Source organism: Convolutriloba macropyga, chromosome 7 (genome assembly GCF_964194025.1).
Source record: "Convolutriloba macropyga chromosome 7, txConMacr16.3, whole genome shotgun sequence".
NCBI lineage: Eukaryota > Metazoa > Xenacoelomorpha > Acoela > Convolutidae > Convolutriloba > Convolutriloba macropyga.
Genome location: NC_134474.1, coordinates 8,735,366 through 8,757,158, shown reverse-complemented (window position 1 = coordinate 8,757,158; position 21,793 = coordinate 8,735,366). Strand labels below are relative to the sequence as shown.

Here is a 21,793-nt window from a genome sequence, read left to right as displayed (position 1 = left end):
AATTGATTGAAAAAAAAACCATGAAAGTGTCGTATTTTTGGATTGGAACTCACAAATAATGTGCGTTATAATATTTCTTGGTCTATTTATTGGTCATTTCGCTCGATATCTTTGTGGAGAGATAAAGGTATCATTGGAAAAACCGAATCAATTGTTACAGTCGTTTTCAAATTTTCTTTACAGTTGTTTTCAAAGTCAATGAGTCCCTGCCATAGGACTCATGAAAGTGTCGTATTTTTGGAGCTCACAAATAATGTGCGTTATAATATTTCTTGGTCTATTTATTGGTCATTTCGCTCGATATCTTTGTGGAGAGATAAAGGTATCATTGGAAAATCCGAATCAATCGTTACAGTCGTTTTCAAATTTTCATTACAGTTGTTTTCAAAGTCAATGAGTCCATGCCATAGGACTCATGAAAATGTCGTATTTTTGGAGCTCACAAATAATGTGCGTTATAATATTTCTTGGTCTATTTATCGGTCATTTCGCTCGATATTTTTGTGGAGAGATAAAGGTATCATTGGAAAATCCGAATCAATCGTTACAGTCGCTTTCAAATTTTCATTACAGTTGTTTTCAAAGTCAATGAGTCCATGCCATAGGACTCATGAAAGTGTCGTATTTTTGGAGCTCACAAATAATGTGCGTTATAATATTTCTTGGTCTATTTATTGGTCATTTCGCTCGATATCTTTGTGGAGAGATAAAGGTATCATTGGAAAATCCGAATCAATCGTTACAGTCGTTTTCAAATTTTGATTTCCGGGACATTCACTATTTTTCGTGGGGGAAATATTCTGAAAGATTCCGCAAATTTTGTCACCTACATGTTTCTCGAAGAGAAGAAATTATTGTAAACGTGTGTGTCTTTTTTATGCAAAATTTTTGCTTGAGTTTTTTTTTGACTTTTCGAATGACTCTTCGCGTTTTGCGTGATCTTAAGTTCTCTCTCAATGGCAATTTCAAGCAGCTGAACTCAATTGGCGGCAACTGAATACTAAAAGCCAAATGATAAGTGCGCCGAAATTGGAGTCATTTTTTTTCACTTTATTTCTTAATAGTGGTATTTCTTAGTTTTAATGAGTTTATTTTGAAGCGCCTTTGTGAATTTCTTAGTCCCATTTAAACTACCCCCCCCCCCCGACTGAAGCAGGCTGCAATTGATTAGAGCTCCCACTAGTCGTTCGAGAGCATTTCTTCCGACGTTGGTCGGTTATGTTTCAAATTAGCTAACGTATTTAAATTAATACTTGTAATAGCAGCAGAGTCCCTGAATCCGCTGCTTCATTTCAGTCGCTTGTTTTAAATAGGGTGTAGAATAGACGTTTCAGGCTACAATTTTTGACCAGCAACTTGTCAAATTATTTTTTTGCGATCTTTTTTGTTTAACTTTAAATTATATTTTTAGTAGTATAGTTTTTGTTCATTTCTGTCTCATTAAATTTGCAAATTTTGAGTTCCTATTTAAAACACTTTGCCTTGGTTTTTGGCAATGCCACAGATACAAGTCGTATTTGATCAAATTAACTATTTCATTTTGGAGAAAATTTTAAATTGCTTTCGTTTTCGAACAAAATTCGATTGATTTCGTCCAAACGTGGGCTGAGTGAGTTTTCCGTATTTTCTTTACCGGTGTTCAGATTTTTCTAAATCGAATTGTTAAATTTCCTTAAATGGATGGCTGTTTTTATATCCTTCAATATTAAACAAATTACGAAATTTTCAATAATTGGGGAATTGTTCACTTTTTCGTCTCCTTGTCTTTGAGGATTAATTGTTGCTCAACTGTCACTTGATTTCGCTTAGAATAAAGTTGGGGTTTATGACGTTTCCGCAATTTTCTTCAAATCTTCCGAACAGGTATTGACGTCTTAGCTTGGATGCGCTATTTATCATTTTCATTTTTCGTTAATATTTTCAGTATGCACGTCTACGAAGCAATCCCACTTATGTTGTGGTAATCGGCCTGCTAGTTTTTTTATTAACTGCTTTTCCTGAATTGGTTTTTCAATTTTTGAAAAAGTTTCTTGGATTGATGAAACCATTTCGTTTGAAGCGAATTGTCAACCGATGAAATTGAGGAACAGACATACATTCATATTGAAGATGGAAACGAGTGTAATTTGACTACCCTTTTTGCCTTGTAATGCTGCAGTGCCAACCTTCTATATGTTATTTAGCTGGCATCATTTGTTAATATGTCATTTATTTTAGAGTATTGTAATGACCGCAGATTCTAGTAGTAACAAAATTAGTGTAGTTTAAAAAAAACTCGACTTGTGGGCATTAATTGAATTTATCATGTCATTTTCCGCAGCAGAACTTCTTTTCCAATCTCTGCACAAGTTTAAAAACTTTATCAACCATGTAGAATCTCCAAGCGATTCTCAGCAAATTGACGATGAGCTAAACGACATTTATCGCGAGGTTCGGCTAAATTTTCGTGATACAATTACAGAACATTTGCAGAGTACAGGATATATTTATTTAAATTTATCCGACGCCGAGTCTATTTTGGAACTTTTAGAAGTTGTGGTTTCGGAGTACAGTCAAGTTTTCACAACCAGCGCTGCATCTTCAAAATTGAAATCTGAAAAAGGGAAAACTGTCGCAGTGTCATCACATTATCTTGACTCGGGAAGTGAGACGCCGAGGTCAAAAAGACCTAAGCTTGATCTACCAATTGAGGAATCATTGGCAACGTTGAGATATCTGTTCTTCTGTTGTTACAACATTGCTTCTGAACCCTTGTTTTGTGAAAATTTGTACCCGAAATGCGTCAAAATTTGTGAAAAATGTCTCTCAACCTTAGCCGACAGGGGTGAAAATTTATTCATCAGATTAGTTGACGAAGTTGTAGAACTTGTCGAAGAAGTTTTATCAGCTTTGACGTTGTTTCGAACCTGGTCGGGAGTCACGAATTTTGTGAATTACGAAATTTCTCTGGAAGCTTTTGACTGCAGTTTGCAATTTGAAGGATGCAATTTATCAGTGCAATTTCAAAGCTGTTTGGACATTTTTGTAAAGTTTTCCTATGACGTTTTGGAAAACTTGTGGAACCAGTATCTCGCTCAAACGATGCAGCAACCGGAGAAGGTATTACCGTTGAAATTAATTAAAAATTGTCTTTTCAACTCTAGTTTGGAAACGAAAATTTCTGTTGCTAAAAGCTTGCCAGTCGTTACCGATTTCTCCACAAGTCTGATAAAAGGCGAAACTTTCGATTCGAAATTTCGATCAACGATTGAAAAAGATGTTACAAGTTTTGTCAAAAGCGTTTCATTGTATGTCATAACATTATCAGAATCAAAGTTTCCAAAAACTCGAAGTCTTATGAGTTGCATCAGCAAGCTAGCTATGAGTCTGATAAATTCAGATTTTGCCGATGACATTTTTGTTCAGAAATTATTGCGGCTTATAACGAATAAAATCAACGATTTTGCGGACTTATTTCACATTATTGGTGATTTCCTTAACGATTTTCTGAAAGTAGTCTATTTTCGCAAAGAATTTTACTATTTAGATGTATCAAACCTAAAATCGGGCGTTGAGAAGATTGAACTTGACTACGTTGCCATAGAAACGTTATTGAAATGTTTCACAGACAAGCTTGTAATTGATGAAGGCAACTTGTTTGATATGAAAATCAACAACTCTAAATTTTTAGCAATTATTTCATCACTGACAAAATATAAACCTGAAAATAATATCAACTCAAATTTACAACCCCACATTCTACGTTCATTGTTAGAAAACGTGCTGATACAAACTGATTTGAAGTTCAATTCAACTCCGACCAAAAGTGAAGCCTTTTATAAGTGTTTGCAGAGTTTGGATTTAATTTTGGGCGCCGTTTCGTTTTGTGGGTTAAATTCTGCCGTGTATCTTGAAGTACTTTCCGCCGAATTGCTTTTTGATTGTGTTTCGGTGGTGAAAAAAGCATTTTTCAAACCAAATGTTGCAATTAACGAATTATTAACCGCTCTGTTGATTGTTCAAAAGTTTATGTTGCTAACTTTTCCGTTACAGTTAGATGCGAATTTATTGTTTGACATTATATGGTGTGCATCGGTTAATTTTTCTTGGTTTGATTTGAAAAGCGATTGGAAAGAGCTTGAACCTTTGAAAAGTCAGGAGAGATACGTTTCAGCAATTCAAAATCTGAAATCGAAATTAAATTCAGCGTCTTCTGAGCTAAAAGAACAATTGACGAATGTTAGCATGGCTATTATTCTGTTGTCGTTCCAAAACTTCAGTTCCAAAACTGTATCAGCTATTTTGTTGGTTCATATTTCGAATTTGTTCAAAAAAGCTGAATCTTACAAAACGTTTAATAAAAACCTCCCTTCGGTAATATGGACTCTGTTGAAATCTGACCCCAAAATTGCAGCGCAGCTATTAACTGCCCAATTTCTGAAATTGGATGCGAAAATTCTGAAGTTTGAAGATCTTCGTCAAATTGTTTGGGCTTTGAAGTTCGCTAGGACAGCAGAAGCTAAAATTGGTTTGCAATTAAACCCTGATGAACTGGTTTTAAAAGTAACAGAATGCTTTGTAGAAAATAACCAAACTGAAAATTGCAATTTGAAAATCCAGCCATGTGATCAACAATTTTGGTCAGCTTTTATTCTTCCGTTGCTGAACAAATTGAAGCTTAGTTCCGATCTGACGAACGAGGAATTTCTGGAGTTAATCGAAGAAATAGCTCCGTTAAGTCCCAATTTCGACGATATACTATCTTACATAGTTGACTTCTTTTTCAAACACGATGACTGTATTTTCTCGAAATTGACCTCTACGCTTAGTATGATGTTGAAAATTGAATCTCAGAAAAATCGAGCTTGTTTTGCCTTCTGGGACAACTTGACGAAAGCGATCCAAGATTCAAAACCGCTTTCTGATGCTGAATTTTGCGATTTTCATTTAAATAAAATAAGAATATTGGCTTTTATTTTGGAAAATTGTGACAGCATCAACTCAAACAGGCCCGAAGTTCAGCACTTTTCGAATTTCGGCTTCAATTCGCTGATCGAATATTTGTTTTCAAATAACACTTCGATCCGAAAAGCCACTTGCGAAGCTTTGAAATCAGCTTGTGTGGGAAAAACTGATTTTGAATTGGGCGATTGTTTTACCCATTTCAAAGAAAGTATTTGCAATACTTGGTCTGCGGTTTCAAGTTTGAAGTTCGAAACATTCTGCAATAATTCCTCGCCTAATAATAACAGAGGTCAAATATCAATTTCAGAACTTGAAACTATCAGTTTAGATTTTGTTGAACAACTAGTGTTTTTGTGCCAGGCTTTTGAAATTGAGCCTTCGCCTGGCATCGTTCGAGGTTTTTCACCGCTGATTTTACCCAATCTGTTTTTGATCAACTCGAAGTTGGCTTTTGTATTTTGTAAAGAAATCGGAACCCAACTTATGAAACAAGATATCGAAGACTTTGTGAACGATTCTTTAGTACCAATTGTTGCGTTTTTACTCAGTCGAGGTGTCGAAGATCCGAAAACAGTTTTCGAGACTTGCTTTCCGAAAATTGTCGAAAAATGGAACAGTTTTATTCTGTCAAAACTTGTCCCGATAACTTTTTCGGTTGCTAGCTATCTCGACAGTTATACTGAAGAAGTTGTGAATGTTGCCTTACCTTATTTGGCAGAAATTGACTTCAGTTTCCAAGATGCGTTTAAAAAACGAACTGCTAAAATTGACGCGACCGAAACCAGCAAATTATATTTGAGCCACAGACTTTTGGCAATAATGACCAATTTCAAGACAGTTTTGCTTTCTGGTTCTGCTGGTAAAGTTGCGAAAGTGCGCCGATTAAAAAGTACTGTGAAAATCGTTGAATTGCTCAATAAAGATTCGGTATCCCTTAATGATATGAAACTACTCGATATTCTTCGACTAATTCCGAAGCTGAAATTCGATGATTACGTTTCATTTATGGTCGAGGCTTACAGCAAGCTCGTCTCAAACTTGCACAGTAATAACATTCAAAAATTGGCCTCTCAAATTGCATACGACATAGCAGAAATAAACACTGAAGCCTCAAAAGAACTGTTAAAAGTTTTGAACAGCTCGTTTGCTGAAGATTTAGTAGCCTTTTATATTCTACCAAGCTGTGACCAAATTTCTCAGCAGTCTGAAATTTTGCAAAATGTCAAAACTTTTGAGAACGTTTTGTCACATTTAGCGATAGCACAACGGTGTCTGAGAGAAGAAACAATTGAAACAAAATTCTTCGTACTTCAAAATTTCTTGAAAATTTTAAGAACAAATCCGGAAGTTCCGAAATTTTTCGTGGATCTGGAAACGTTACCTGAGAGTAATAAATTGGTAAATTTTGTCCAGACGCTTATTGTGCAGTTTAACGTTGACAGCTGTGAAATTCAACATTTAGTTGCCCAAATTTTGGGTTTTATTGGGGCTATTGATGCGTCCAAGATAGTTGATTTGAGGTCTCTGGCTTCGAAAACAGGGTTCAAAACTGAGTGTACAACTGATACTATTGAGTTTAAAAAACGGTTGTTAACAATTTTGGTCCAGAGTTTGACTTCATCTTGTAATAGTGAACCAAGAATGGTTGATTGTTCTGCATATTCGATCCAAGAATTGCTGAAAGTTTTCGAATGTAATTCGAGTTATATATCCGGGTCGGGCAGGAAATTGTGGGAAAGTTTTGACGAAGAACACAAAGCATTTCTGGCTCCATACTTGAAATCGAAATACTCTTATAATTGCAGAAATTTACCAAATAGCTCCGAAAATGTGAAGTTTTACGTGGATGAAAGTATTATAACTTATAAACAATGGATTTGTAAGTTAGTAAAACATTTGGCGAGTTTTGTTCAAGATTCAAAATCTTTTGCAATATTTTCGGCTTGTGATGCGGTTCTGAATTACAATGTAGATGTTGCAACGTTTTTGCTTCCCGTGATAATAATTCAACTTATTTCGGAAAATAACGAAAACTGCAAGTCTTTAGTCATCCAAGAGTTTCTGAAAATCTTACGCGATGTCCATTCTGGAAAACCGCGACCGTTTGCAAAAGTGTGCTCACAAACCGTCTTTTTAACGTTAGAAACCATTTCAAATTACGAAAACACAGTTCGAAGCGACAAACTTTGGGAAAAGGCGAAGCGAGTTGATTCCTCGGGAGATACCAAAAACCCTGTTTTGGTAAAATGTGATTTGTTAAGCGAGTTTTTGTCTCATATTATGTCAAATACGATAGCGAAAGCCGCATTTGCATGCAAAGCGTATGCGAGAGCATTGTTCTATGCTGAAGACCATCTAAGCAAACTTGACGACACCGATTCGGAACTGAGTTTGATGCAAAAATGCTTCCTAGAGTTGAACGAACCTGATGGCGTGAAAGGCGTTAATGCAATTCGAAGTCGGAGACTTAACGACATTGAGAAAATTTTGAATTACAAAAGTCAAAATAAAATGAACGAAGCGTTTGTGTGTTGTTCGACTGCAATTTCGAAAAACAGGGGCTCTGTTAATCTCATTAAAGAATATCTAAACTGCTTTTTGGCTGTCGGCCAGGCCGATTCTGCGAAATACCACGCTTCGGGGTATCTAGCCGAAAACAAAGGGTGCAAAGCGGTTATTGAACCGATCTGTATGGAAGCGTGCTGGCAGCTGTCTGATTGGTCAAAACTTTCGGAGATGTTAGCCAATCACAATCAAGCTTTCGCCGACGTTAAATTGTGTCAACCTAAAAATGATTTCAAAGTTGACTTCAGTAGCTGTATGCTTGCGTTGTCTGAAAATAAGTGGTCAGATTTAGACAAAAATTTGAAAATGGCGAGAAATGCTCAAATTTGTAACATAACAGCAGCCACGATGGACTATTCGAATTCTTATTTGCGAGCGTATGAAGCTGTAGCAAAATTGCACACGGTTTCAAGCGTTGAGTTAGTTTCGAACCTTCTCAAAAATAAATTCACCTCTAATTCGATACTTGAAGACGTTGAGAAAGTTTGCGATCAGCTGGAATCAAGAATGCAGGTTTTGCAACCGAGTTTTAATATCGTCGAACCCGAACGCCAATTGTATCGTTGCCTTTTGGAGGTCATCAAGAAATCGGTTCAAAACTCAGATCAAATGTCAGACAAAGTTTTAAATTTTCTTGATCGGAACATTAGAAAATCTTGGCTTGATACAAGCAGAGCAGCTAGAGCTATTGGATACTACGACACGGCTTTAAAAGGTCTTCAGAACTCATTCTCAGATTCGGAGCCCAATTTCGAGAATGTTCTAGAACATTCGCTCCTTCTAAACTGCAAAGGTAGCCATTACGAAGGTTTAATGTATTTGCAAAAATTTCTGGCAAACCAAAACATCACCTTATCAAGTGCAAATAAAATATCGAACGAAAACGACCGCAAACTGATATCGAAAATTTATCTCCAAATTGGGAAATTTATGGAAGAAACAAGATCTGTGGAAAGTAATCAGATTATAGCAATTTACAAGCATAGCATTGAACTTTGCAGAGAACAAGAAGATTCATACTACTGTTTGGGATCTTATTACGAAAAGTTTATTGAGCAACTCGGGCAAAGTTCGGCTAAGAACAACAAAGACACGATTATGCCTAAAGTGCATCAATTTTACATCGATTCTTTGAGTCATGGGAATAAATTTGTATTCCAGGCTTTGCCTAGATTGATCTCAATTTGGCTTGATCAAGGTTCCAAACTTCACTCTTTGTTAACCGACTCTGAGAAACAAACTCAAACCTCAGAACGAACGGCCAAAGTTAACCAGATCTTCAAAAATGTCGAGATCATAAATAGAACTATGTCAAAAGTGGTGGACGATGGAACTATTGCTCCATATCAGCTGTTCACGGCATTTAGCCAATTGTTATCCAGAATTTGCCATCCTGTGGAATCGGTTTTCCAAGTTTTGAAGAAGCTTTTGGTCAAATTGATTCGTGAATACCCACAGCAAGCGTTATGGCTAAGTGTGCCTGTTCGAAATTCATCGGTTCAATTAAGATCAGAACGTTGTGCGCAGATTTTTGACGATGCAAAAAGAAATCCAAACTTTGCTAAATTATTTCACGCTTCGGTAACTTTAACGAATCATTTGAAAGATTTGTGTGAGAAAAACCCGAACGTTGTTCCTCCAGAAATGAGCGTTTCGTTGAAATCAATGAGCCCGAAATTGCACAAATTGTTAATTAATAACTCATTTTCGGATATAATAATTCCCAGAATGGATTCCTTAACAGCGTCAATCCCAGAATCAAAGCCCCACAATTTTCAACCATTTCGTGACGACAAGGTTTGTATTGCCAGTTTTGACGACCGAGTGGACGTTTTAATGTCGATGCAAAGACCGAAAAAAATAGTCGTTATTGGATCGGACGGGAACGAGTACCCGATGATGGCAAAGCCGAAAGACGATATGAGGAAAGACTACCGGGTTCTAGAGTGTAATGTTATTATGAATCAGTTCTTATTGCGTGATGCGGAGGCGCGCAAACGGCAGCTGCATATTAGAACGTATGCAGTTATAGCTTTGGATAAAGAGAATGGTCTAGTTGAATGGATTAAGAACACGACCGCTTTCAGATCAATTTGTTACCGCATTTATAAAGAGCGGAACATGGGCTTGAGTCCAAGGTAAGTGGACATTAGAACGTTAAACTTTGAAACAGATATATTTTTATCATTAAAAAGAAGTGCTGACGACGACAATATTTTCGAATTTGTAGTATTTGAAGCTAAATTCTGCCTTCTATGAAAAAGGTTAAACTACATGCCACCACGCACAAATTATTTTTGTGGAGTCCGTTTTGGGCGATGAAAGTCTTAGAGGTTTTGAAAGTCTTGGAAATGGATTTACTAATCATTTAAGACAGTCTAACTTAATTGGTAGCAGTTCATTTCTAAAATTCTTATAGAAAGTGCTGTTAGGATTTTTGTTTGAAAATTGGAGGAGTGAATAAATTTTGAAATCATGTCTTAAGGAGATTTGTTCTGTTTATCATGCTTTTCGAACGAGATTGAGACAAGTAAGTGTTAAAAAGTTGTCGCTAAGCGAGAGAAATGTTTTGTTCACATGCGTCATTTGAAGCGTGTTATAATTTTTTTAACAGTGTCGGCCAAATTGGTTGTTATAGTAGCGTATATTAGTAACGATTGAAATTTTTGATTCCAGAAGGGAGTCATTGGTTGTAGTTAGCTTTGATCGTGTATTTAAAACCAGTCGTGGTTTCTTTAAACGCTTTTTCTTTTAAACTTAATATTTGACCAAATAGTGAATTGTGTTATTTTGAGAAGATTGAATTCTTAATTGCTCCCGAATGAGAAGAAATTATTGTAAACGTAATTGTCTTTTTTATGCAATTTTTACGCTTTTCTTCTAGAATAGTCTTTGACTTCTCAAGTGACTTTTTCACACAGGTCTTTTTGATTTTTGAGCGATTTCAATTGCTCTCACTCCGAAATAAAATTTGTTGTTCAAACGAAACCGATTGTTGGAGAGTTCATAACAAGGCCCTACTATCCGAGTGGTTAATACCTCCGTCGAGCTGACGGAATTGGACTGAGGAGGTCGGGGTTGGAATCCTACCTTTGCCTAATGTTTTCGTGCCCATTAAGAAAAATTTATCTAGACTACAGCCCCTGAATTAAATTGCGCCGCTTTAATTTCTTTAAATTTAATACAATTTAACTTTTATTCTTTATTTTAAGGATTACGTATACTTAGTTTATATAATCAAGTTTGTACTTTTATTTTGTTGTGAGGTATATAGTTCCCTCGATTCTTGGTCAAGTTCCACTTTGAGTCTTCCGAATTATTTCGGCTATGTTTTGAGATCTGTTCAGCCATTTGTCTTTATGTTGTCATTTAACAGTTAATTTTCACCAGTTATTTTATCCACACTGGAGTAAAAAAGTAAGTTTACGGTCTGATTGTTTTTTAAACTGATTTTATAGTGGAGAGATTGTTTGAAAAGATTTTTTGTTTTGACGGATTGTTGATACTTAACTCAGTTCGACTGTTTTTTATGCGAACAGTAATAAAGGTGATGCATGCTCTCTAATTAATAGCCGCACAGCGATAGCTGGGGCTATTATTGGCCTTCTCTTGGTTTTTTACAATTCAAAGAATTTGAATTGTATTGGTGCGCTGTGTTTTTTTTTTTTTAAGATGTGTTCACACGTTTTTCAATGACTTTGATCTTTCGAAACGGGATAAACAGGTAAAGCCCAGCGGGCATTAAGTTTCATTAGAGGCCCAAAGTGGGCTTTAGTAGTCCTTCAAGTGCGTATAGTGGTGCAGCTGCTGGGATTGCCATAATTAAAGGTTAAAAGGTCATTTTTAGGAGTTTTTCGGCTCAAAATGGTGCAATTTTTCGTGTTTTTTGTGATTTTTTTGAGATTTTTGTTTGATTAGTCTAAGGTTGAAGTTTTTAAGTGCTGATGAAGGCCTTTTGCGAGACAAAATTGCTTGTTATGACCATTTTATGAGCTATATGTCGTGGTACTACAAACACAAACACACAAAATGATACTAATTTTTGCAATTTTTTTCAGGTTTTTTGAAAATTTTTGTCATTTTTTGAGTTTTTTAGCCCTAGGTGTCACGAAACCTCCTCTAGGGTTTGATAAAGGGTTGGATGATAGGTTACTGCACAGTTTCTAGTGGTAATGGAACGGTTTTCAACTTTTTGACATGAATTTTAGCATTTTTTGACAAAAGTTGCAAATTTTTCATGTTTTTTGACATATTTATTGTCATCCTTCAAGTTGTTTGAGTCCCAGGGGCAAGAAACCTATATTAGGGGTTGGATAATAAGTTACTGAAAAAATTTTAGTTGCCATGGAATAGGTTTCATCTTTTGAATATCACAAATTTTAGCAATTTTTTTGAACAAATTTGCATTTTTTTCAGGTTTTTGAAAATTTTCATCATTTTGTCAGTTTTTCCAGTTTCAGGAGTAGGCAATCTCCGTTGAGTTTTGGTTAATAGGGAACTGCATTGTTTCTAGTAACAATGGAACGCTTTTTAACTTTTTAATGTCTCGAATTTTAGCATTTTTTTAAGATCTGCAATTTTTTTAATGTTTCCTAAAGTTTTTGTCAGTTTTTGATATTCGTCCATTCTCAAGTGCAAGAAAACCTATTCCACGTTTTGATGAAAAGTTAGTGCACGGGTTTTAGTTTCAATGGATTTGTTTTCAACAATTTAACCTTTCGACTTTTAGAAATTGTTTGATAGAATTTGCAATTTTTTTCAAGTTTTTTTTTAAATTGTTTGTATTTTATTTATTTTTTCTTGCCTCAGTTGCCAGGTAAACGCATCCAGGGTTCGACAATATTTTATTTAATAGTTGCTAGGGGGGCAATTTAATGGCTTTCAACATTTTAATAGAAGGAATTTCTATTTTGAAATTTGAAATTTTTTCTGAAATTTATTGCCTATCGATCTATGAGCCAATGATTTTTTAATGCTTGGAATTGGGTTACTGGATAGCCTCTAGAGACACAGAAATGATTCTGAAGATATTTATATCACAATTTCAGCAACATTTTCTTATAACTTGCAATTGATTTCTTTTTTTTTCTTAAATTTTTTGGTCATTTTCAAGTTAATCGATCTTCAAGGGCCAATGAATATTTTTCAGGTATTGCAGATATAATACTGGACCGATTTCAGAAACAAAAATTGGTTTTGAATATATTTTTGTAATAGGTGTTTTTAAAGGGAAAAAGTTTTGCCTTAGGTTTAAAAGCTTCAAGAGTTTTGGCAATGAGTTTGTTTTTGTTTAGTTTTGACTCTTTTAGTTTCTCAATTCTTTGGTGATTTTTGTGTTCTGGCTGGCATTGTTCAAGTGATCTGCTGATCAAGTAGAGTGCGTCTGAGTTTTTCATTCAATTCTTTGAATTGTATTTCAGGACGTCCTGCTATGTTTTTTTATTTCGTCGTCATGATTTTTGTTACGACCATATGACGTCACAGCCGCTTTTTGTTCATTCGTTCATGCAATTTCAACTGAAATGCATGTGTGACGTCATTTTTCGCTCTTAGTGGAGCGAGTTTTTTGTTCATGCACGTGATTAAATTTTTGGTCACACTTGACTTACCTCACTCTCAAAAATGACTTCCTCACTTTGAAATTGACTTTTATTTACTTTAATTCAAAGAGATAAGGTCAAATGGGTGTGTGTCACTCTAATTGAAGGTTATTTGAGATCAGCTAATAGAGGCAGCAATAACATATACAGATTTTTAATCAAAATATAACAGATCAGCCTTCAATGAAAAGACGAATTTTTTTAGTCTGTCTTTTTTACTGTTTTTTAGACTGACGATCTACGAATCTATTGCGGCTATTTTCTGGCAATCTGCCAGCTATGTTTGTGTTTTGTTGAATTTTTGAATTCGCATTTATCCGACCATTTGACCATGAGCCAAGAAGTCAAAGAGCTACGTTCTCACTGTCTTATACACCTCTACAGCTGATTTTTTGTTCGTGACGTCATTTGTTCCTCTCTTTGGTATGAGTTTTTGGGTCAACCGTGTCGTAAATCAAACATGACATACCTCGCTCAATAAAATGTCTTGAGCTCAAAATCTACACTGATTGAAATTGAATACAGGTCACGCGAACTAGATTGTTGTAAACGTTTAGTACTGGAGAAGGACATGGTGTTTGAAATTTAATTTGATAATAAGGATGGAATTGGAAATCAAAATCTTTGGTCCCGGTGATCTTCATTTCAACTTATGGGCGTCTCAGTGGTCTTTTTTGCGGCTATTGCCTGGACATCTGCGGAAATTGTTATTTGCAATATATTTTTAACTATGATTTAAGTGAAGAGTTTTAACCTATTAAAGAAGAGAAGTAAGTATCGGCGCTCGCGTACAGCATTCCAAACGCAGTGCGATTGTTGAAACGAATCTAAGCTCTTGATTTGAACTTTATTTCAAATTTCATCGGGCCCGTTGATAATCCGACACCGACTGCGAGATAACTTACGGAAGCGCATGAGAGGCTTGACTGTTAACAGTGGTTCACTATCGCACTAGGTAATAATAATTGAGGTTTCTGCGTAATTGCAGAGGCCCGTTAGGCGAAGAATCGCTTGTTTTTCCTTGTCATCCAGCTGTTTTTCCGGTTATTCCCCACATTTCTGACTGTTTCTCTGATGTGAAACAATTTTGAGCACAGCTGGTAGGGGTTAAAGATGTGTACGAGATGAGGTCAGAATTAGAAATATTTCCTTTTTTAAAGAAAAATAATTTCTTGATACTGCTGTTAATATACTACATTCAGTAATTTAGAAATTTTTAATTACTCTCGAACGAAGTTTGAAGCAATTATTGTAAACGTGTGTGTCTTTTTTTATGCAACCTGAGTAGTAAATAATAAGAGCGTTAAGAGCGGGGGGGGTATTCATGCGATACTAAACATGGGAATATAGGGAGTGATCATGAGTGGGAATTAGGTTAGGAGGGATTGAATAGTTTGTACATCCAAAAACCTTTCCTTTCCGCTTTATTCCAATCTTTCTTTCTTGCCGCTTTCTCAGTAGTCTTAGCGCTTTCAAAACACTCAATCAATTTAAATTAAAACCAAATACCTAACTCCATGCAAAATCAAGACTTGTACAGTTTTGTGTGCGCTTTTCTGCGCTATTAAATTTAATTACACAGTCTAATAGCGCCTTGCAGTTTTAAACACTGGTTCTTCTGGCTCACTTTCACTGGCTTCCTCTGCTTCAAAATTAATAAACGGGTTATCGGGACTGGAGTTTTCATCTGAACTTGCATCAAAATCGACTATATCATTGCTCTCAATATCCGAATCATTTATCAACTCAGCAGCTAGAAAACCAGGGTCGGCTGGCTGCCATGTGTTGGAGCTTTGGGTGTTGGTTTCTGGAGACGATTGTGGCACAACGAAACTGTTATCCCAGTCAGGATTTGAACTAAGCTGTAAGTCACTCAAATCGCCAGAATTTTCATAATCCACTCCACATCGTTGTCGCTCCAATTGATTTCATCTATAGCATAATCGCCCAGTTCATAGTGGCCAAAAGGGAGGGTTTTTATGGCATCGGGTAGTATGTAGCGTTTATTATCAAACGCTGACAAGCAGATTTTGTTTGTAGTTACTGTGCGCAACGAGTGGTGGTCAGAAACAATCCGGGTGTTCTCTGCACGTACACTGTTGCCTGACAGCAGGGTATTCACAAAGTCTGCGTGCCGTAGATGTTGTTGCGCAGCCTTCGTCACTCCTTTTGCTGAGAGTTTTCTACAACCTGAAAAGATAGAAAGAAAATGAAAAAAAATAGGCGCAATTTTTTTTTACTAATCCCCTGTATAATAACAATACAAACTAACAAGTTCCAGATGTTTACTAACCAACTATATACATTTATAGTAAGACTAATATTATTGATTTCAAAGAGAATAAACTTACTCGTTGACAGAATGGAGTATAGCTTTGGCTTTAGGCAGATGAATTCGGTAATGTAGTTGCCGGCGAATTCATCCTTGAATTTAAGGACTACTTTTGTGTTACTGGCATCAAACAAGAAATGATCAGACGGGTAGTTTGAAAAATCGAAATGGCTCAGAACTGACTGCGGCTTTTCTGATAATTGCTTGTAAAAGTCTGAACTTTGAACAGAATATAAGAGGCTGTCCGTATCACTATATAATAGGCGACAGTTGAAGTTTGGACGCATGACCCGATAGTGGAAATAATACATGTGATATTTCGCCAAATCTAAGATGGTGGCTCCCACAATAGTCCGAGTGTTCCAAAAGATAGATTTTGGGCGTGTCGTCAAAGCAGCCATGTTTTCACCGAATATCATGTAGCGGTCAAACTCGAACTTAGACACTACGTTCAGCACTTGTTCAGCGTTACGCGTGATTGTAATTTTACTGCGGCGTCGCTTAGATTCGCAGTTCTTGCCGTATTCAGCGTTGTTCATTAACTTGTAAAAGTTCTCTTCGAACTTATTAGATGCGACTTGTCGTTTTTCACTGTTTAACGTAATATATGGTGATAGCCAGCTTTCTTTGCGGAACTGCAGTACTCTATGCACTTTTTTGATTACAAGTCCAAGTTCAATATAAAGTTTGAGCAATTTGTAGTGAACCACATATCTCTCCTTGTCAAAAAACGTAATAATTTCTTCACTTTTGATGTGGGCAGGTTGTGTTGCTCTTTCAAATTAAGTTGGTATTCTCCCAACCACTCCTCTTCAACAATGTCCTTGGTAGGGGCCAGGGGGAAATCCCGGTGATCGTCATGCAATCCTGGCGGGTATGAAATATCGACCTCCACAAAATATCCCACGCTGGCGTTGTCGGGTGTGTCTAGGACCTCTTGAATTGTAACTTCTGTGTTGAATGCGAACTCTGAGAGGGGGAGTTTTTCAAGTTGCATCACTCCTCCGTATAAATTGTTCGCATCAACACAGAAACCGAATTGATGATCTTCTGTGCTATTGTAGTTTGGAATTTATTGGTTATTAGCAATGAAGCGCCGGTTTTCGTAGACAGAGGTGACGCCACCGCGGATTGCAGGCTCGATCATATCTAGATGTTCTCTCTCTGTCAATAACTCGACATTTGCTTTGCAGATCCTCAATGAAGCCTCTTTGGCCATATTGGGTAAAGTAAAAAAGTGCATGCAGTCCAACTTATAGGTAGCAAAACTCAATTCTCTGTGAAATTCACAGACACAGGCCAATAGTGCATAGTCTAATTTTAAGTAAGCGTCGTGGTAATCTGGAAGTCTTCCACAGCTAAGAATTTCCCACATCCTGCTTGCATGAGCTAAATTACTTTCTGTAATATTCACATTGCCACCGTCTAAGGTGTTTCCCCACTTCTCTAGTGGTGGTAGTTGTGTGTCAGAGAACTTGGCACGACTACTCATATACGAATAGGGATAGTAGCCTTTCTGTTTTAGCAGCTGAATATTTTCACCCGAGACCGTCGGAAACATTGACTTCATTTTTTCAAATTGATTCGCCGGGAGTATTTCCACGAGCTTTTCAAGTGAGCTATTCATCATTTTGAAGGAGTCGATGAACCGTAGATATTCATACACCTTAACCGTTGTCCCTTTTTCGTTAACAAATGTGTCAATGAGCACACCAAAGGTCATAGATATGTATTTTTCGTCCGTGGCTGGTATGACGCTGATGGTCGTTGTTGGTTCACAGTTGTTTAGGGCTAGGCAAATGTGGTGTAGGTCATAATTTTGTATGTTGTGACCTACGACAGGAATGAAATTGATGTTTCTCCTTGCTCGGTTGCACTTTTCATGCGCCCACCCAAGAAATTTGCCACTATAGTGGCAATGGTCTAAGTCAATCGAGTTTTCTGGGTCTTCGACTTCCGAAAACGGTTTCTCACAAATCCAGCATTGTGTAGCTTGAGATTTGTCCAAACTTCGCCTGTTGCCTTTGAAAAACGGATATTTTCTTTTTTGCTTGCGGATATCTCTTGCAAGCTTGTGTAGCACTTTCACAAAATTAGCCATACAGTCCTCGGAACTGTCAACTTGTTAAAAAATTGGTTTGCTAGAGTGGTGATCAATTACTGTTAACGCAAACCCACACGGTTCATGAATCTCCTTTACTTGTGTAAATGCTCTGCTACTAGGTCCTTTGCATCTTGACACGGGTGTAAGAACGGACTCAAAGTCGAAATATATTACTAAAGGTACGAACCAAGTTGCTGAGAGGTTTGTAATTTTGTATGAGTTTTGATCGCTTGAAGGCATGTGAATAACTGCGGGAGCGTTGTTGCCACAGTTAGTCATGTGCACATTGTAACTTTCGAGGCCGTCTCGACATATCCAAAAGCAATTTCGACAGATCCGATAACAATAACGAAAGTCAATACGTCGTACGTAGCAAACGACTTTTACAAGGTGAGTAATCATTACATAGTGGTGATGATCGTGATCATACAACAAAAGTAGATCCATTACAAATTTGGATTCGTATGACGAAATTTTTATAGGAAAAAGTTGACCGTTTTCGTAGCCAAACACATTAACTTGAACATCATTCAGTTTTTCGAATTCAGGAATATCCTCAAAGCCCATAGGTATATCGAATTCACCTAATGGTTGATGAATTCCCGGTTGATTGTAAGTGGTTGGGGATGTTTTGGCAATTTGGTAGTTCTGATCAACTCTGTCCAGAATTATTCCATGATGCAGATGATATGCTGCTACATAGCAATATCTGAAGCACTGCTGGTCTTCGTGATTTCTAATGTTGAGCAGACCGCGACAATTGGCAATTTTAGTTGGCAAAGCAATATAGGACGAGCCGCGAATTGGTCTGAAACGTGCGAATTTCACATCAACTTTCAGCACTTTTTCGAGTACCCATCCACTTCCCATCGACGCAAATGTCGTTAAAACGCTCATCATTTTTTCGACCATTCCCCAGTAGGCTGCATTCGTGAGACCGTTGACGTAGACTGGAGTCATAAGTGAGTTGGCGTATATTTCGATACGCTCATCTTCCGCATTATCGGACTGGTCATTATGGTATTTTATCAGCTGTAGTTTCGCACACAACTGAACCTTCTGTGGCCCATGGCATAACTGCTCACTTATGAGGCTGTCGATTCTGGGTTTTTGTGCACGCATGAAGGTTTCGAGGTCACGTGCTTCATCTACGTCAGTTGTCTCAAACGTTCGCAAGAGACCGTTGTACGCACTTTCCGTCGGCGTATCTCTTGGTTCAAACTCCTCGCCAAATACGGGTAGAGAGTGCACAGAGTTCATATGCTGAGCATACAAGTGAGAGTCATTAAAACCAAGATGACAACTCCGGCAACAGTTGGTGAATCGCGGGTGCTCGGTCCTCATGTGTTGCTCGAGATTCGAGATTTTTCGTGAAGTAAATTCGCATAATGAACATTGGTAAGTAGGTAAACCAAGTTCATCCGGGTGGAAATGATGCTCATGTCTAGTCCGATTGCTAGCAGTACTGAATGAAGAATTGCAATAACGGCAAAGGTACAACATTTTTGAGTTTTGTAATTTGGGCAGCAACAAAAGCTTTAGCTTGAGTAATAACAATCCAATTTGAGAGACGAAAGAACAGATAATGGTTTCTCGTGTTTCACCGAAACGTAGGCCATGGAAAACCTTGCGCGCCAATTTTGAAATTTTAAAATGCTGTAACCTGATTGGTCGGTTTTGGCGGGCTTATTTTATTTGAATTTTTGTAAAATTTTATATTTTAAAGCTATATTTTTTCAATTCATTTCTCTAGATACCGTGAGAATAGGTGATCGGGCAACCGATTGACAGAATGCGATGACTTTTTTAATGCAAAAAGTGTAATTGGTTTGCAATTAAACATGTTCTTTTTGAAAAAACCCCACATGAGGGCGTTGTTTGACTACTGTTTGAAAGTGGATGTTATAGCAACGCTACGCAATAGTTGTGGGAATGAAAAACGCTTGTAGCGTCATAAAACATAGGAACCCGTTGAAAAAACTGCTCCAGCATCATCAGAAAAAAAGTTAGTTTTTTCTGTCAATCAAGTCGTAAATTGTCAAAACATGACAATTACATGACAGTTACACATGTTTTTTCTTTAAAAGCTTTTTTCGATGACAGGTCTCAGAATAGAACTTCGCATGATGCCGCCGGGGAGTGCAAAACTGCAAAAAACGGGGTTCTAACTCCTTTTTATCAAGTAGTTGGTGCTCTAATTAATGCCAGATGTTAATGGGACATGAATGGCCAGATGTTTTGGAAATCGGTAAAGGAGCAGTTTTTCGACCTCGACGCTTATGAGCAAACTTGTCAAGCATAGCGAGGGCATTGCAAATCTGAAAAAATAATTTCAATTTTTTTTTAGTTAATTAGTAATTTGGCTAATTAAGCGCTAATTAGCTCTTAATTAAGGGCTAATTAACTCATTAATTATTTGTCTAAATTTGACGAGTGTGATGAGAGTTTTTGTAGCTCATTGTCTGCGGATGCCAATGAAACACTCCTTTTCATCCCAACTATTTTTTGGAGCCCACTTTTTTGGGGTCAAAGGTCACTGTTAATATGTTAAAAAACAGCAAAAAAATTGCGTTTTTTAATGTTTTTTTCAAAATTTTTTTCTCAAACATCTTCTTTTCTTCTTTTTTAGCATCGGAACAGCCGATTGGCAATTAGTTGATGATACCAAACCCTTCTTTTTACCGCGTTTTCAATAGTTTAACATTGTCATTGGATGTTTAATTTGTACAACTTCAAAGTTTTAACCTGAACTTTACATTTTTTCGGCTCTTTTAAATTATTCTTAGTGCCTTTCTGTCAGTTTTTTTTTTCAAAACGAGTGAGTAACCTTGTTACCTTCTAAATCAAGACACCTATTGTTTGCATCCAAAAAAAATTTTAGGAATCTTATGAATTGTTGGTTTTTCACTCCAACTTTTTCTTTCTTATTTAGTTTTATAATAGTGCTTATTAGGGATAAGTTGATAAAATTAGCTGCTATTCAACACTGCGAACAGAGATCTATATGCAATGTACAGTGTAACCAGAGAAAAACTGGTACAGATTTTGTTTTTCTTGTTTTATTTAATATGCTGAAGCAACTAATTTTTACTGTTTGTACGATGAAAACTTTCGTAAAATCCAATTCAAAGCACTCCATGAAGGATTATAGTTAAACAAAAGTTGATACTTAAGTTGTAAGCGTGATTTCCATTGGCTAAAACTCTTCTAGGTTCTTTGCTTATGGGATAATTTAAAAGACAAAGAACAAGTTCAAACATGTTCAATTTGAGAAAAACTGAACTCTTTGCAAAATTTTCATGTATAAACATCAAATAAACGCTTACAAATAAACACAAAAGAAATAAATTATGGGAAGCTCTAAATTTAAGCAGAGAAAGTGATGCTGATGAAAATTTAGTCTTCAAAAAGCACCGAGAGAGAAGAGTCCGACTTTCTTTTTTTAGGTGCACTGCATACTTTAGGCGTCTCCAAATTGTTTGGTGTGATTGTCTTGTCTTCTCCGTCGCTCTCTGGAACTGGTGTTTTTGGCGATTCAAAGTTTGCCTCTGAAAGCATTGTGGTATCGGGTGTTTCCTGGCTTGTCTGTCCAATTCCAAATATCCAAGGAACTTGATCTCTACTGAGCGCTTCAAAAAATGACGGGCTTGTGCTATGAGGCGTTGTCGTAGCGCTAGGGTCACTCAGCGGAGTTGTTGGTAAGCTTTGTCCTGAAGAACTTGCTGGTGATGTGGGTGACAATTGAATGCCCCAAAAATTGGCTAAATTGTCACGAGCATCTTGAGCTCCAAGTTGGTTTTCGAAGAGTGGCACACAATCGCGATCGTACTTGAAGAGAAGTTGCTTTGTCTCATCGGGCAATGTTGCAATGTCTTGAGGCTCACACGACTGTAGTTTTTGTGGTGGCACTAGACCACCAGAAGTTATAACACTTCCATGAGTAGGTAAGTTTTTTCCCGGCAAAGTGACAACAAAATCGATAATTGACTTTGGTATAATGAAGCGGTCTGATGTAATCCAATTTTTCATAGAAAAGTCTTTGTACTGTTGAATAAAGACAACATAATTTTCGTATATAGTCTGATATACTAATGTCCTTTGCCAGGACTCGTCAGAATCAGAGAGCAAGTAAAAAGACATTCTGAAAATTTGACATTTGAAAAATTGTTTAAGCAAGCAACAGAAATCAGATAAAGAAAGATTGAGAGAGAGAGAGTAACTTTAACTTGTGAAGAAAATGGTCTGAAC

The 21,793-nt window shown here is 36.8% G+C and overlaps 1 protein-coding gene across 1 annotated transcript in view; it reads left to right on the top strand.

The window, feature by feature from the left end:
• Positions 1 to 1,860: 1,860 nt before the first annotated feature.
• The window catches only part of LOC142342580 (serine/threonine-protein kinase atr-like), a 29,527-nt gene continuing 9,594 nt past the window's right edge, over positions 1,861 to 21,793 (top strand). The window contains exon 1 of the mRNA XM_075393956.1: positions 1,861 to 9,647. Within this exon, the coding sequence (XP_075250071.1) occupies positions 2,305 to 9,647 (7,343 nt within the window). The 5' untranslated portion in view covers positions 1,861 to 2,304. The remainder of the gene's footprint in view (positions 9,648 to 21,793) is intronic.